Below are 14,884 nucleotides of genomic sequence, written 5' to 3'. Positions count from 1 at the left end.
GGGCCTGAAGAGAAGAGGAGAGGATGGTGGCGGCGGCGGCGGCGGCGGCGGCGGAGCAGTGGCGCCCGTGTATGATTTTTTTTTCAATAATTGTTCGCCGGGTGTTTTCTGGGCACTCGGCAAAGTCTTTGCCGAGTGCCCGACACAAAACACTCGGCGAACTAGTGTTTGCCGACTCGATATTTGCCGTGTGCCGTTTGCCGAGTGTTACACTCGGCAAACGGTTCGCCGAGGGTATTCTGCCCTTCGCCGAGTGCCCCTGGCACTCGGCAATTTGACTGTGTCCGGTAGTGAGTATTGGAAACACTGCAATGAGATCTTGTATTGTAGAGGTAGTTTCATCCATAATTTCATTCCACTCAGGATGATGTGGCAGTTTTGGAAACTATGAGATGAAACTGACACTGAGAATAGCCTTATAGAGGCATAGTTGCAACTTTTCTACTCAAATGGAACATATCAAACAAATCTCGCACATGCCAAAAGTGTTTTGCTATTTTTCAACTAAGTAGCAACAATTTTTCACTGACATGTTGAAACTAAGGTAGTATCATATGAAGTTTGCTAATCTTGACTGCTTCGATGGTTGCCTTTTTACCGACTTAAACAAAATGGAAAGCAAGACAATAGATCTACAGAAATGTTGTAGCCTGTTGCTATTTTAGTACCTATACATGTGCTGTGATTGCACCTTAGTTTTCTATATTATTCCAGCATTACATGCCTGTGTCTAAGCACCTCATGCATGAAGAATTATTATTTCAGCATTACATGCCTGTGTCTAAGCACGTCATGTATTGTGTCTAAGTAGCATTGCATGTGCCTATGTCTTTTACAGTACACAATACTACTATTTAGTGGTATATAGTAATAAGATCTAAGCACCTCATGTATTGTGCCTAAGTAGCATTGCACGTGCCTGTGTCTTTTACGGTACACAATACTACTATTTAGTGGTATATAGTAATAAGATCTAACGGTTCATTATTATGGATAATTTAGTAATTATTACACTGTAAAAAGTGATATTTCAAATGAAATGGTCTTTTAAACTTTATGCTACTGTCAAAAATAAAATTATAGTGATGCTATTTGTGTTCTTTAACCATGATACCCTTATACTACTATACTACTCATGTATACTACCCATACCACAGGTGAAGGTTTTAGTAGTATAAGATTAATCTTGACCATCGGATATTTTTATACTAGTCCTTTTCAAACACTAGTATTGTGGGGACCTCCCTCCGGGAGTCCCGCTAATTACCTGTATTAGTCCATGGATCAGTAGGTTAATACAGTTACCATCACAGTTCAATATTTTAAGTAATAAAAGGTGTATAATTTAATAAAAGAAAGGTTTTCACCTTAGCGCAGCAATGAGAAGCGCAGGTGCCCATCCACTAATAAGATGGTCTAAAACACCTAGAGACCTGTATGATGAAAGCAAGATTGAGTACACTTATGGTTGGTACTCAACAAATCCCAACCTTAACTAGTATATTAAATGCAATATGGGAGGTGGTCAAGGAATATGGTTGAGAGGCAAAACCTATGCCTAAAGCATCCTACATATGCAAGGTGGATTTAAGAAGGTGAGTTTTATAAAGACTCTCTAAGAGGTTATTATTATATTATATAATGAAAGTTGTAGTCCTGGAGGGGGGAAAACTACTCCCCTACCAGTCCCCCTAGGTTTTAATTCTGGAATCCGGTCCACGACCTTCATCCGGCACTTTCATCACCCTAATTCCCACCCAAAGACTAATCATGGGGGCTTTAACAAAGTGGGCTGGTAACCGCGAGCCTCAACTATCGATAGATCAAAACTCTCCGCAGAGGTGTACACATCCATATGTTCGATCAACCCATACCTTGTTCCTAGGCGGTACTGACATATGAGACCAATGCCCGCCCGTGTCTATCTCTAGACAGCATTCCCTAGGTCTATCCACTGATATACTAGGTAAATAGGGGCCACTAACCATCCGCTACGTGGATCCAATCCCCGGAAATGTGCACAAATATATAAATAGGGCCTCTGGCCCTTAGGGTCTCCGACCCTCTAAACAATCAACCCGTGCCGACAGGACATGGGACTCTACGAAGGTTCTACTCCAGCATATCCGTTGCATACCTTGGCCCCTTGGGATGAATGACTAGGTTCAGCTAGCGGGGTTCGAATCAAGGCCTCATATGAACAGGCACTCCCGAAGGTTGTACCTTTTTGGCACGTACGGCAGTACGTGTCACAAGAAAGACCCTTTCAATGAACCGGTCCTTACATGACCAGGGTAAGCATAAGGGCAGCATGTTCCCCCACAGGGGATGTCCTTTTACCCGCAGGTCCAAAATACACCCTAGTGGTTCAGTTACTATCATTTTATAATTAACTCACGCTTTTCCCAGAAGGAAAAACCCTTCCTAAGTCTTTTATAGAAATATAAATTTAGGTGGGGGGGTGTTAGATCCTCCTCGTAGAGGATCCAACCATGTTTAATCCCTATATTGTATCTACTATAGGAAGGGTTGGAGGGAAAAGTAGTTTTTCCTAGGATGGTTTGGCCGGTGGCATTTCAATAGCAAAAAGGGGAAAATCTAGGCAGCACGTATCCTAAAGAAATAATTTAAAAATAATGCAATCCATTTTAAGTTGATCATGTTATTACTCTCGCACTCAATGGGATAAAGTATGTGCTAGGAGTCGAGACTTGCCTTCATCAGAGATCCTTAGTGTCTCCTAGGCCAACCAGGGTTCTTGGCTTCGAGCCCTTCTGGATCCTTGGCTTTGGGCAGAGCCCTGTCATCTACCAGCTGACAAAAGCGTGTAAAATAACAATCAATAAAATAATACACCAATCAATTCCTAAGAAAGGAAAAGAATAGTATTTTGGGAATTACCTAATAATTAAAGGTGAATTTTTGGGTATTCGATTGAATAATTCATTAATTATTTAGAAATGAGTTTCAAAATAATTAATGGGTTGCGTGGCTGGATTTTTGGGAAATTCTAGGGAATTCAATGATTAATTCCCTAGGGTTTTGGTCGGGCAGCATAACGGCTAGATTTAGATGATAATTGAGATTTTGGTCGAGCGGCATAACAGCTTAGGTGGGTTGATATTTGGAGTTTTAGATTGGGTGGCATAACGGCTATGCCGGGATGATATTTGGATTTTTCATTGGGCAGCATGGCAGCTAGGTTAGGTTAAGGATTAGGGTTTAAGTCGGGCGGCATCTTGGCTAGAATGGACCTTAGATATGATTTGGCTGCTGGGTGGCGGGAGTAGAAACTTGCACGATGAACTCGGCTTTGTCTCGGGGCTCGACCCTACGGCAGGTGGAGTACGGCAAGTTTCTTTTTAGGAGTAGAACTTGAGAGCTTGCTTGACGGACACCGCTTCAACCTGACCTAGTGATAGTCACCCGGTGATAGATGGGGCCTGGGCAAGATCAAGTAGGTGCGTGGCAGCGATAGGGGTTAGCAGCGATGATAGGGTAGTGAGGAACAGCTGGCTAGGTGCTATTGCAGTTGCGGGTAATAGTGGCTAAAGGCCGCACGACGCACTCAACTTCGACCCAAGACCTTCGGCCTTACGACAGGTGGAGGCAGTGTGACACCTTTTCTTAATAAGGTTGGGTTCTAAGATCATGAAAAAGGGACTCATATGAGGTGAACTATAGAAAGGAAAGGCATGGATAGGCTTTTGGGATTTTACAGGATTTTAGGTGAATTTTTGGTGGTGGTTAAGGGCTCTAACTAACTTTTGTGGTACAATAGCTGTGTATGCTTAGAAATTTAGAGCTGGTTGGCATCAGCGGTGGGGGCTGCGGGTTACTGCTGCGTGGACCCGTGGTCCCAGGCGATGGATCGGGGGCGTGGCTGGGGGGATGGTTCACGTGCGCCATGCAGACGGAGAAAAGGGGGACGGGGTGACGGCATGAAGCCGCGAGCCCACATGGTAGAGGAGGGGGCGGGACGGCGCGGTGCCGGGGAAAACGGTGCCCTGTCTCCCTCTTCCTCATGCCAACCTGCCATGGAAGGGGAAAGGGGCGGCTGGGGTCTTGGGTAAGGGGGGTTGCTCCAGGCCACTAAGGGCTGGGAGGGTGGCTCTAAGAGGGAAGGAGCTTAAGGTGAGCTCGGCTAGAGTGTCGTGGGGGTGAGGGAAGGGCTGGAGGGGAGTGCGACCACGTAGGGTTGAGAGCTCAATGGGAGGGGGTAGTGTGTGCAGCGAGGTGAGGGCTCCGAGCGCTATTTATAGGGGAAGGCGGAGCAAGTGGGGTTGCCACGTCGCGGCAGGGCTGCCTTAATGGCCAAGGAAGGGAGGGAGAGATGGATAGGGGTGGCCGGCGTGGATGAGGTGCCATTAATGGCCAACGGTGGCAGTGGCAGAGTGGTCGGGGTCAGGTGGCGTAGCGGATAAGGGAGGGGGAGGTGGCGTTGCTTGGCGGCAAAGCAGGCCAAGGGGAGGCATCCACGTGGCGGTGTGCAGCATGCTACCACGGCCGAGGTTAGGCGCGGCGTCCAGGTGCAGAGGAGGATGAGGTGAGGGGAGAAGGGCATGGGGCACGTGCGCGGCACATGGCCGGGCGTGGTGATGATGGCCAACGGCGACGCGATTAATCTGGTGTGGCGTCGCAGTAACTTCGGTGGCGGTGCGGTTTGGCACGGTGGCACGGCGGTGGTGCGACGCGGTTTGGCGTGGTGGCACGGCGATGGAGTAGTGGCGGCGCAGTGGAGTGGAGGAGAGGGGAGGCGCCGGTGCTGAGCTGGGCCGGGTGGCGGAGTGGGTCGCGTGCAGGGGCGAGCTGGGCCGCGTGACATGCATTGGGCCAGGCCGTGTGTTGGGAAGGCGTGGGAGGAGGCGGGCCGAAAAGAGAAGTGGGCTGGGTGGGAGGTTGCGGCCTGCTATTGGTTTTAAAGGATTTTTCTATTTTATTTGTGTAGGCTTTGGTTTAAATTTGATTTAGATTTCAAATCTCAATGAGATTTGGTTTGAGGGTTTGGGTAGGATATTGAAAAGAGGATTTTTGGGTATAAATTGAGCCAAGGATTTGAATATTATTTAGAAGGAATTTAGAATAGAATTGAATGGAAACCTCGTAGGGTTTTAGTTTGGATTGGTATTCAAATTAGATTTGATTATCATGAAGGATTTTTGGAAGTTCCATTTGGAGAATAGATTTGGAAGAGGATTTCTAAAGAAGAGCAATCATATGCATCAGATATGTAGGTTTAATGCATAGTTTATTTGTGAAATTAGTTTAGAATATTTTAGGAAAGAAGGTTACGTAATATTGTAAACCGTAAAAGAGCTCTCACAGTAACAGCTCTTTCCTTAGTATGGTATGCCCATGTACACACTAGAACAGCACAAACACATACAAGTACAGGTCAATTGTGGCAAAATTAAACTCTCCATGCATGCAAATGAAAAAAATAGCCTTATTTGAAAACAATACTCACTAAGGCTGCATGCAGCAATGCTGAGTGTGAATGACATGGACATCTCAGCCTTATGCTTAGTTTTGAACTTGGAAGGAGCACCAGTATGGAGCTTACTGTACTTCACTCTTCTGAACTGCTTCTGTGCTAAATATTTATTCCTGTGAGCCTGCTATATATTGGAGTATGAGGGAACCTGCCTGGCATTAAGGGGGTGTTTGGATCTAAGCTAAAGTTTAGTCCGTGTCACATCGGATATTCGAATCCTAATTAGGAGGACTAAACATGAACTAATTACAAAACTAATTGCAGAACCCCTAGGCTAAATCGCGAGACAAATCTATTAAGCCTAATTAATCCATCATTAGCGAATATTTACTGTAGCACCATATTGTCAAATCATGGACTAATTAGGCTTAATGGATTCGTCTCGCGATTTAGCCTAGGGGTTGTGAAATTGGTTTTGTAATTAGCCTATGTTTAATACTCCTAATTAGTGTCAAACATTCAATGTGACAGGGACTAAAGTTTAGCCCGGGGATCCAAACACCCTCTAAGATTCTTTATTCGTTGCATAACCACGTCAATAGCATTTTAACTGTAAAATCATTGTTATATCCATAACAGTCAAATTTCAAGAATGACATGTCATGTGTGTGATGCTTGGACCTTTTACGTAAGCTCCAAGAAGTCCTGATACCATGTGAATATCAATCATTTGTTGGCATTATAGGTTCTCAAGTATGAAAGTACATGCGCCAGGACAATCCTCTCAGCACGAGCATCCCGCAATGCCCTTTTTCATCTTGAAATTTTTTAAATCACAAAGCACGACATGCGGTCAAATCTTGAAACTAGTAAGGAACATATCAGAACAGCAAACTCTCAACTTAATTAAATCAATGATGCACTTAAGTCAAGCATACATCGCAGATAATCACCTTATTACTTGTTTCTTTAGGAGATCCATTTTTAAGGAAATGAAATCATGGTATCATTAGGCCTGCTCGGATCAGCTGACTCAGCTGTGCAGCGGTTTTGGCTGCAACATAAAGCCAACAGCAGCTGCAGTCAGCATGCAGGTGAGAATTACTGTGCAATTTTTTTATGCCTTAAGATAAGATTGTGTAGTTGTTTTTTAGCTGGAACTGCATGAACTGCAAGCTGCAGCCGAGCAGCTGCGTTATGTAGCTGCAGCAACAGTTGCAGCAGAATCAGAAACGAGCGCGCCCATTGAGACTAGTGCTCCAGCTATCTAATATACATAATTAAACAATATAAATATCTGACCTCACTCCTTACCCTTTGTTGACTTATCTTTCAGAAAGTTGCCTTAAAATAAGGTAGGCCAAAATGTATATATATCAGGGTCCCCCTACCTTAATATTAATGGTACAACTCCAGGGAGTTGCATGACATTTTTTGCAGCACATGGAGCCCATCCATGTGTGAGCATGTATCTGTTGGTACTGCTATTTGGACTATCCACCATAGATAAGTATCAGCTGAGGTGGCAGCTACGAAGACAACCAACATCAGCAAGCCAGCGACAACCATGTAGCGCCGAATGTTGAAATGTGGCACAAGCCAAACCTCAAAACCTTGTGTATAAAACAAAACCAACTTGTCTTTTCTTGCTTAACATTAACACCTGTATCAGTACGTGCCTCACTATCTACAATTTTTCAAGGGCTGAAAAACACTGTTGAATTCATGTTACATAGTTTTGCCGGAATTCAAAAAATCACTGTGTGCAAGCAGCTTGAACTAAGCTGGTGGGCAGAGCTACTGTATTTAGAACCTCGGTTGCAGTTAACCTCTGAAGTTGAAAATGGACGTATAACTGTGGTGTGGAGACAGTAAAAACTGACACATGTATCTCAACATTAGGGATTTAGGATGCGAATATTGAGGGGATAACAAAACTAATATGGCTGTGAAATGTGATAATAAATTGGATCTTGTTAACATGTTTGGCCTCTTTCAAATGAATACGCTCAAGGCTCAACAGCACAAAGATCCATCATACAACAGGGACCCTCACTCTTCTGTGTGTACTTCCGTTAACACATGTTTCATAACATATTCCACCATTTTGCCTTGATAAACAACTCATGGGTAGCATTCCTCAATATACTACCATATAATACCCAGAATTCACATTTCTCCAAGCACTCTATTTACCCTTAATGGCAGCCACACACAAGAATATAGGATTATCTCTGGCACTCCATGTATTGACACAGCAAAACAAAATTCTTTACCACCAGGAACAAAACATCACACAAGAGGGCTGTTTTTGCAAGTCAGTAACTAGATACACCATTGCAACCATTATCATGCAGCCATGAACAGTAGCTGCACAGCAGTGTGTCTGTGAACCCCAGCAGAGAACTAGGGTAGGCTTCTCTTGCCAATCAAGTTATTTATTTCCCCACATAATTCATTAGTTTCATAGGATAAGGGTTAACTTTGTATCATCTTTTTGACTAGGCATGTTACTATTAGATTGATCATATAATGATTATTCACGAACTCCTTGCCTACTGTTTGTAGCTTCAATTAAACATGGAGAATGAGCCCTACGGAAGATGAAAAAGGCGAGGACTGAAATGAGAAAGGAAGGAGTTCGGCGAGACGACTTCGGTTTTGTTATGGCTATATTGCCGGAAATGGAGAGTACAAGGTAGAAGGGATCTCGCCCTCCCTCTGGAGGCTCTAAGAATTCCAACTACTTTCTACTTGGGGATTACAAAGACTCTGCCGTGCTTTATATAACAGTCGGCCAGCTAACAAACTCCTAATCTAAACCAAAGCTATCTTATCTTTATCTCAACCAACCAACCAACTAACCTAACGCCGGTTTCTTCTTTTGGTGCTGGAACTTGGCACCAAAGAAGGTGTCCATAACAGGTTCACACGTGAAAGTGCTTCGAAAGGTGTCAGCAGGTGCGCGGAGCCGGAGCCGGCATGTTTGCCCGCTGGGTCAAGTGTTCACCCACTTCAGAGTCTTCTTAGAGAGTTGATCAATTAGATATCCCCCACCCCTTCCCTTTTCCCAAACACCCCCACCCCTCAAGCACACACAAAATTCAGGTTATGGTCCCTTTTTTCTACAAAAATTCGTCACCGTCAGCCGTTTCTTATCCCAAATATGAACTACCGTATACCCACAATGTTTCAACAGGGAAAGAGCACATTATAGCCTAAGCTTTCCCCGATGAGTTGGTGTCCTGATAACTGCATAGACCCAAACGAAATTCGCATGCCAAAGCAAAAATGATATAAGGTTCTGCACTCCCATCGCTACCAACTGCCACTAAAACAGCAACGTAATCATTACAGGAGTCAAATATTCATGAGACATGTAGCCATTAGCAGGATATACATACACATGCTATCAGCTATTTCAAATATCAGTTGATGAAAAAGCTTGGGCACATCAAAGGGAAATGGATTCAGAAGACATTTATTGTGCAATATACATAAGGATGCAAAAATAAAGCGTGCAAATCCATACATCAAATCAGGGAAAAGATCATATACTGCAGAATCTGAAACAAAGCCTTTGAATTAAATTGTTCAAGTAATCATGCAAGCAATAAACTAATCAGATCGCAGAAATTGAAACAATCGTGGAGAACTACGGAGTGCCTGATGACTTGCCAATAGCCACAGCATATTCACTTACAATTCCATTATCAGACATTCAGAAACACACACGATGCTACTGAGAAGCAACCATAATATTATTACAACCTTCTCGCAACGCGCGAAAGAGTACGAACCGGCAGGTCGGTGCATGCGGGCGGCGGTGCTGAGGCGAGGACGACCGGCGCAGTGGTCGGCGGCTGCCGGAGGGTTTGGCTCTGCGGGCTGCTGTGGGCATAGGCGACGGCGCGGCGCTGCGGCGGGCGAGTCCGGCGACAAGCTGGAGCCTGGAGGCGTGGAGTTGGGCTTAGCTGGGCTGTCGGCTGACCTGGGCTCGCTTCTCGTTTTACATGACCCAATGAAATGGGGAGCAGCGTGCAAATGACGTTCCATTTTCTCACGTGTACATAATGGAGTATACACAACACATATCATGTCTGTTTTCACCCTCCTATTTTGAACATTATATATTTTCTCATGTATTGTAGTATGTATATAGTTTACAGTATACATATTTTTCTTCTGAAAGAAAAGAAAAGGAAAATTGAAACAGCAAATTGAATGGCCAGGAAACCAATAAACCACACACCCGATCGATGATCACGATGGACTTTGTGGAACACAAAGGAGGGGGAAAGAGTAGTAAAGCAAGGCCGTTTCGGTCAGGCCCGTCCAGAAGGAAAGAAATTGGATCATCATGCGGGCCGGAGTCCGTGCCTGAGCGCGGCCTCCCAGACGACGTCGATGCGGTCGACGTCGATGGCACCCACCTCGTGGTGCGTGTACCCCTCGAGGAAGTGCACGACCCCGCCGGCGTGGCACGCGTGCACCACCCCTCGCTCCAGCGAGTACTCGCAGGTGCCCAGGCCCTGCACGTCCTTGGGCAGCCTCATGGCGGCGAGCTTGCCGTAGGTGCAGTCCCGGCGGAATCCGATGATGGGCGGCACGACGAACTGGTGGAAGTGCGTGCCCGGCGGCGCCCACCGCTGCTCCCGCGGCGACAGCCACTTGCCGACGATCCACGTCCGGCAGTGCTGCGCCGACCGGTACTTGGTCACCTGCACCAGGTACTGCTGGAACTCCGGCGGCGCCTCCTTCTGGATCCGCTGGAACCGCTCCGACGACAGCGTCATCATCATCACGCGGACCCGCTTCCTGCAGAGGTAGAGCGCGATGGCGCGGCCGAGCTTGGAGGTGGCGCCGGTCATGAACACCTCCGACGTGCCCTTGGGGATCTCGTTCAGGATCACCGCCGCCGTCAGCGTGTTGCCGTGGACCACGCGCACGCGCAGGTCCGGGTGCTTGTTCACGAACAGCGTGCAGCCGCTGTTCAGCGCCTCGTTCTGCAAGCACACGCGTACGTTCGCCATGATTGAACAGAAGTTGCTGCACTGACAATGGCAAAAAACTAACCACGCAAATTAAGTTACCTTGTTGAGAGCTGCAAGGCTGAGGACCTTGACGCCCATCTTGTCGGCCCTCAGGATGGCGAGCTCGATCTGCTTGTTGATGCCGTCCTTGGCAAACGGCAAGAAGTACTGCAGGCAGATTAAAGAGAGAGCAGCACGGACACTGAAACTGTTAGAACACCTGATCGATCGAGCATCAGAACGAGTGAGGAACAACAAACAAAGTGCCGACCTGGAAGCCGTATCTCGGGACGGCCCATATCTGGTGCAGCCGTCCGCGGAGGTTGTAGCAGGAGATGACGAAGGTCTTGGACCAGACCCACATGGCGAGCATGACGAGGAAGGCGAAGGGCCACATGGGCAGCAGGAAGAGCTGCACGCAGAAGGGCGTGGAGGCGAAGGTCCGCAGCACGAAGGGCACGTGCAGCGACTGCATCACGTCCACCACGTGCGCTAGGAACACGAAGTCCGGCACCTCGTCCACCCCTGCAAACGTTTCCATCAGCGTCGTCAGGGTCAGGCAACTAACCGTACCGTACGTCGGCGTCGGGACGGATCACCGGCCGGCGAGCGTTGCGGGTTTGATTTAATGATTATTCCGTTCCGTCCTATTGCCTTGCCGGCTCGCTCTCCTAACCGACTCTGCTGTGACATGGCAGCTACTGCTACTAGCTACAGGAGTGGCGGCGACCTCGCAATGTCGCCAGCATGCCAGCCCCGCCGCTCCGGCGGCGACACCTGCACGACGACGACGACGTACGGGCGCACGCACGTCGCTAGCCCGACGGTTGGCCGCTGGTTGCCACTTGCCAACAAGGCATCATAGCAGCTGCTGTTTGGTTGATGGACCTCACCATCCCATCCAGGAATCCAGCCACGTCGCCGCGCTGCCCGAAAGGTACGCGTGCTCGCCGGCCGTCCCCAGCCGCCAACACAACTACCCGGCCGTGGCCATACCAGGTCGGCAGGTCCAGAGAGAGAGACGGGACAGGAGGGAATCAGGGGACGAACTGATTGTTGTTGGGTGGGTCGCGCAGGTGGCGCACGGCAGCGAGGACGCCGACGCGCGCGCGAGTCAGGTCACTCACCAGGCTAGGCTAGCGCCTTGAATGAGCGGCCGATGGCGCGTCCCATCCGATCCGCCGGACATTGACCGGGGATTATTGGATTGATTGAGGAACGCGCAGCAGCAGTGGCTCCTGTCTTCTGGCCGGAGAGGAGGATCGAGCACGTCTCCCTCTCGATCGGCGCTGGCGCTGTCATCCTCCACGGATATTGGCCGTCGAGTGGTTTTCTCCGGCGAGGAATCGACCGACGGGCTGCGTCCTCGCGCAATCATAACGTGCCGGTGCTACTTACCTACTGAGGATTTCCATTCTCACGTCGTCGAACTAGAAGCTTCTGCTGGTGTGAACTCTCAGTTGAATCAGGTATTCAGGTGGTCAGGAAGTCGTACTAGTCCTATTACCTTATTAACTGCATGAGTTTGTTGTGATGTCCTTTCTGGCTGCGTACAATAGGCACTGTGCCGTATTCGTATGACTTGTTTTACAATACGTACCTGCGCTCGTCTGCTTCTGCATCTCCCACGACTGGTCGTCGAGCGTGCCACCCAGCAGATCAAACAGCGGCATGAACAGGCAGAAATTGGCCTCCCTCTTGGTGTGGTGGATCGTGTGGTATCTGCACGAGAGCGACACGGCATCATCAGGACGATAGCTCAGGAAGATGGGAGGAATCAGACACAAACAAACCAAAAAGCTATAGCTGTCGAGCACGCATCCAGTTATCTTTGAGCACTTTGAGCACGTGATTCCGGAGATGTAGTACGAACTACGAAGTATTATGGGGCAAGGTGAAACTGGCCGCGCTGAGCCGCTAAAGCTAGCTGCAGAGCTGCCTAGCCTGTCCGGTACGGGTTCATGTACATTTCAAGCAGTTGCAAGTCGTCGTTGGCTGACAACTACGTTTCGTCGTGTATTATGTTCGCTTGGAGTGCTCCATACGCATGCTTAGCTTGTTGTCCAGGCAGAGCTTGCCCGAAATGATGCAACAATTAGCCAAAAGCACGAGTCGCTAACGATGAGTTCAGGGGCGAATAAGACAGGACAGAGGATTGCTTTGCACTATTCATCACGTGTGTGCGGTTGCATGTACGTATCAGTTAGCTGGTGGCACCACTCCTTCATAGCTGCATGCAGTCGAATGCGACCGCCATCAAGATATTTCTTCTTCTTCGTCGGCTCCAGCGACGGGGATGCATGGTTTGCAGTTGCGACTTGCGACCATCGGAGACCAAGGCGGAAACTATCGTGCGCGATAAAGAAACAGAGATTAATTGGAAGTATCGGGGAGGGAGAGTCACGTACGTAGGGGTGTAGATAAGGTATCTGAGGACCGGGATCGCTTGGAAGAGGGAGCTGGGGAAGACCTCGACGTTGCAGTGTCCCATGGCGCGGAGGGAGTCGAACGCGAGCACGTAGGCGAAGGCCAGCGCGACGGAGCCGCAACCCGCGGCGCACGCGCCCGCGAGGGGCAGCGCCATGGCCGCGGCCAGGACGATGCCCTCCAGCGGGGTCGCGGACCCGGCCGTGAACGGCTGGGGCACCCTGCTCGAGTGGTGCAGCGAGTGGTAGCGGGCGTAGAGGCGGCTGCTGGCGTGGAAGGCACGGTGCGCCGCGTAGAAGAGCGGCTCGGTGGCCGCGGCGTGGATGAGGAGCGCGACGGCGAAGCCACGGGCGTCCCAGAGCGGGAGGTGGCGCAGCGACGGGAACGCGTAGAACGCCGTGGCCGTCATTAGGACCTGCAGCATCAAGAAGTTGTCCCTGCGCAGGCGGGTTCGGTGGTTTAGTGGTGGCCGGTGGGCGAACGATCCGTGCGGTGGCAGTCATGCGCGAGTAGTGGATTGAACTCGTGTATCGTACCAGTCCCACTCCTTGTCGATCTGTTCGAAGTCGACGCCGTCGCGGACGATGCGGCGGCGCCGCGTGGCGAAGAGCATGTTGCTGAAGGAGCTCCAGAGCTGGTAGGTGAGCGCGCGGAGGCCGAAGAGCACGAGCAGGAGGAGGATCCACCGGTCGGGGCTCGCGGCCTCCCACGCCCGCGACGCCGCCGCCTTGCCCACCAGCGGCCCGTACAGCACGTACTGCGCGAGAGAGGAGCCGATCGATCGGCACAGCTCGATCAGCACATGGGGTCGGGCAGCACACGACGCCGTTGCACTGCTGCACCCCCGAGCGGGGAGATCGAAGAGGAAACAAAAACCTCGCGGCCGGGCATGGGGGCGTACCTTGTAGAAGCCGAGGTTGTCCCACGGCCAGGACGCCAGGAACGCGGCACCCATGTCGGAGTGTTCTGTTCCCTGCTGGCTGGGTTTATCCTCTGTCTGTCTTCTTCGTCTCAGTAGTCAGTCCTGCTCTGTTCTGTCCTGCGGCGTGGAGTGCTTGTCCTGCACGAAGCTGCTGAGGGAGCGGAGCTGGGTGGTGGAGACGTGGGGGGATGGGAGGCACGAGCGGTTTCGGTGGTGTGGTTCTGGTCATGCGCGCTGCATCGGCCCGGCATGGCTTTATACACGTAACTTGGGAGGGCGTGCGGCAGGAAGGACGCGGGGGAACAGGGACGTCGAGGACCGCTCGCTCCAGACCTCCAGTCTAGCCAGCCGCGCCACCGGCCCGCGGCTCCCCCAACCTTCAGCTGTGAAGTTATGGCGTCGAGCTCCACCGGCTGGAAACCAGACGGGATCGCAACGGTTGTCGCGTCGCGTCGCGTCATGTCAATTCCTGGGACTGGCACAGGAGGTAACTGAACGAAGAAACTGGTACTCTGGGAGGTAGTAGGGGCACGCGAAACAAGCTTGCCCGTGCCCTTTAGTTTCCGAATCCGGCGTGCGCACGCGGCGCGCACATGAACCAGCAGCAGGTTGGGCGGTTGCCGTTGCGGCGGTGCGCCAGCAACCACAGGCCGCAGCGCACGCGACTCCCATGCGTCGTAGCCGCGCGCCGCAGTCACGCGTCCGTGTCGCGGGGCCGTCCGTGCATCGCCCTCGGTTCGTTCGCGCGCGCGCAGGTGCCCGTGCCGTCACCGCGTGCGGGCAGCCAAGTCGTCGGCGGATGACGGATGGGGGGTACACCAAGTCCGAGAGCACGTGGCACGTGCGGCCGAGGGCCTGAGGGAGTGAGGGGGCAGCAGGGCGACGGTGAGAGGCCAGCCACTCTCCCGCCGGCCGGCCGGCCGGGCGGTCGGGGTCGGCTGGGGCGCCCGTGGTTGCATGCAGCATTCGCCGGCATTAATTCGGCATGCAGGCAGGCGGATGGAGTCATGGAGAGACCGATCGAGAGAGAAGCCAAGCCAGGCTAAGCTGCCCGGGGGCACCGGGCCT

General features: G+C 50.5%; 1 protein-coding gene across 1 annotated transcript; it reads right to left on the bottom strand.

Annotated features, from left to right (window-relative positions):
• Positions 1–9,526: 9,526 nt before the first annotated feature.
• LOC101769950 (protein ECERIFERUM 3) lies at positions 9,527–14,070 on the bottom strand. The gene is made up of 7 exons (XM_004956815.3): positions 13,796–14,070; positions 13,431–13,651; positions 12,876–13,331; positions 12,068–12,189; positions 10,739–10,992; positions 10,528–10,635; positions 9,527–10,440 (listed from the first exon to the last, which is right to left on the bottom strand). Exons 1-7 carry the CDS (start codon positions 13,847–13,849, stop codon positions 9,793–9,795), a joined length of 1,863 nt encoding a protein of 620 aa, XP_004956872.1. The 5' UTR covers positions 13,850–14,070; the 3' UTR covers positions 9,527–9,792.
• Positions 14,071–14,884: the final 814 nt, after the last annotated feature.

Source organism: Setaria italica, chromosome II (assembly GCF_000263155.2).
Source record: "Setaria italica strain Yugu1 chromosome II, Setaria_italica_v2.0, whole genome shotgun sequence".
Lineage (NCBI taxonomy): Eukaryota > Viridiplantae > Streptophyta > Magnoliopsida > Poales > Poaceae > Setaria > Setaria italica.
Note: the sequence above shows the minus strand (reverse complement) of the source record. Positions and strands in the feature narration are given on the sequence as shown.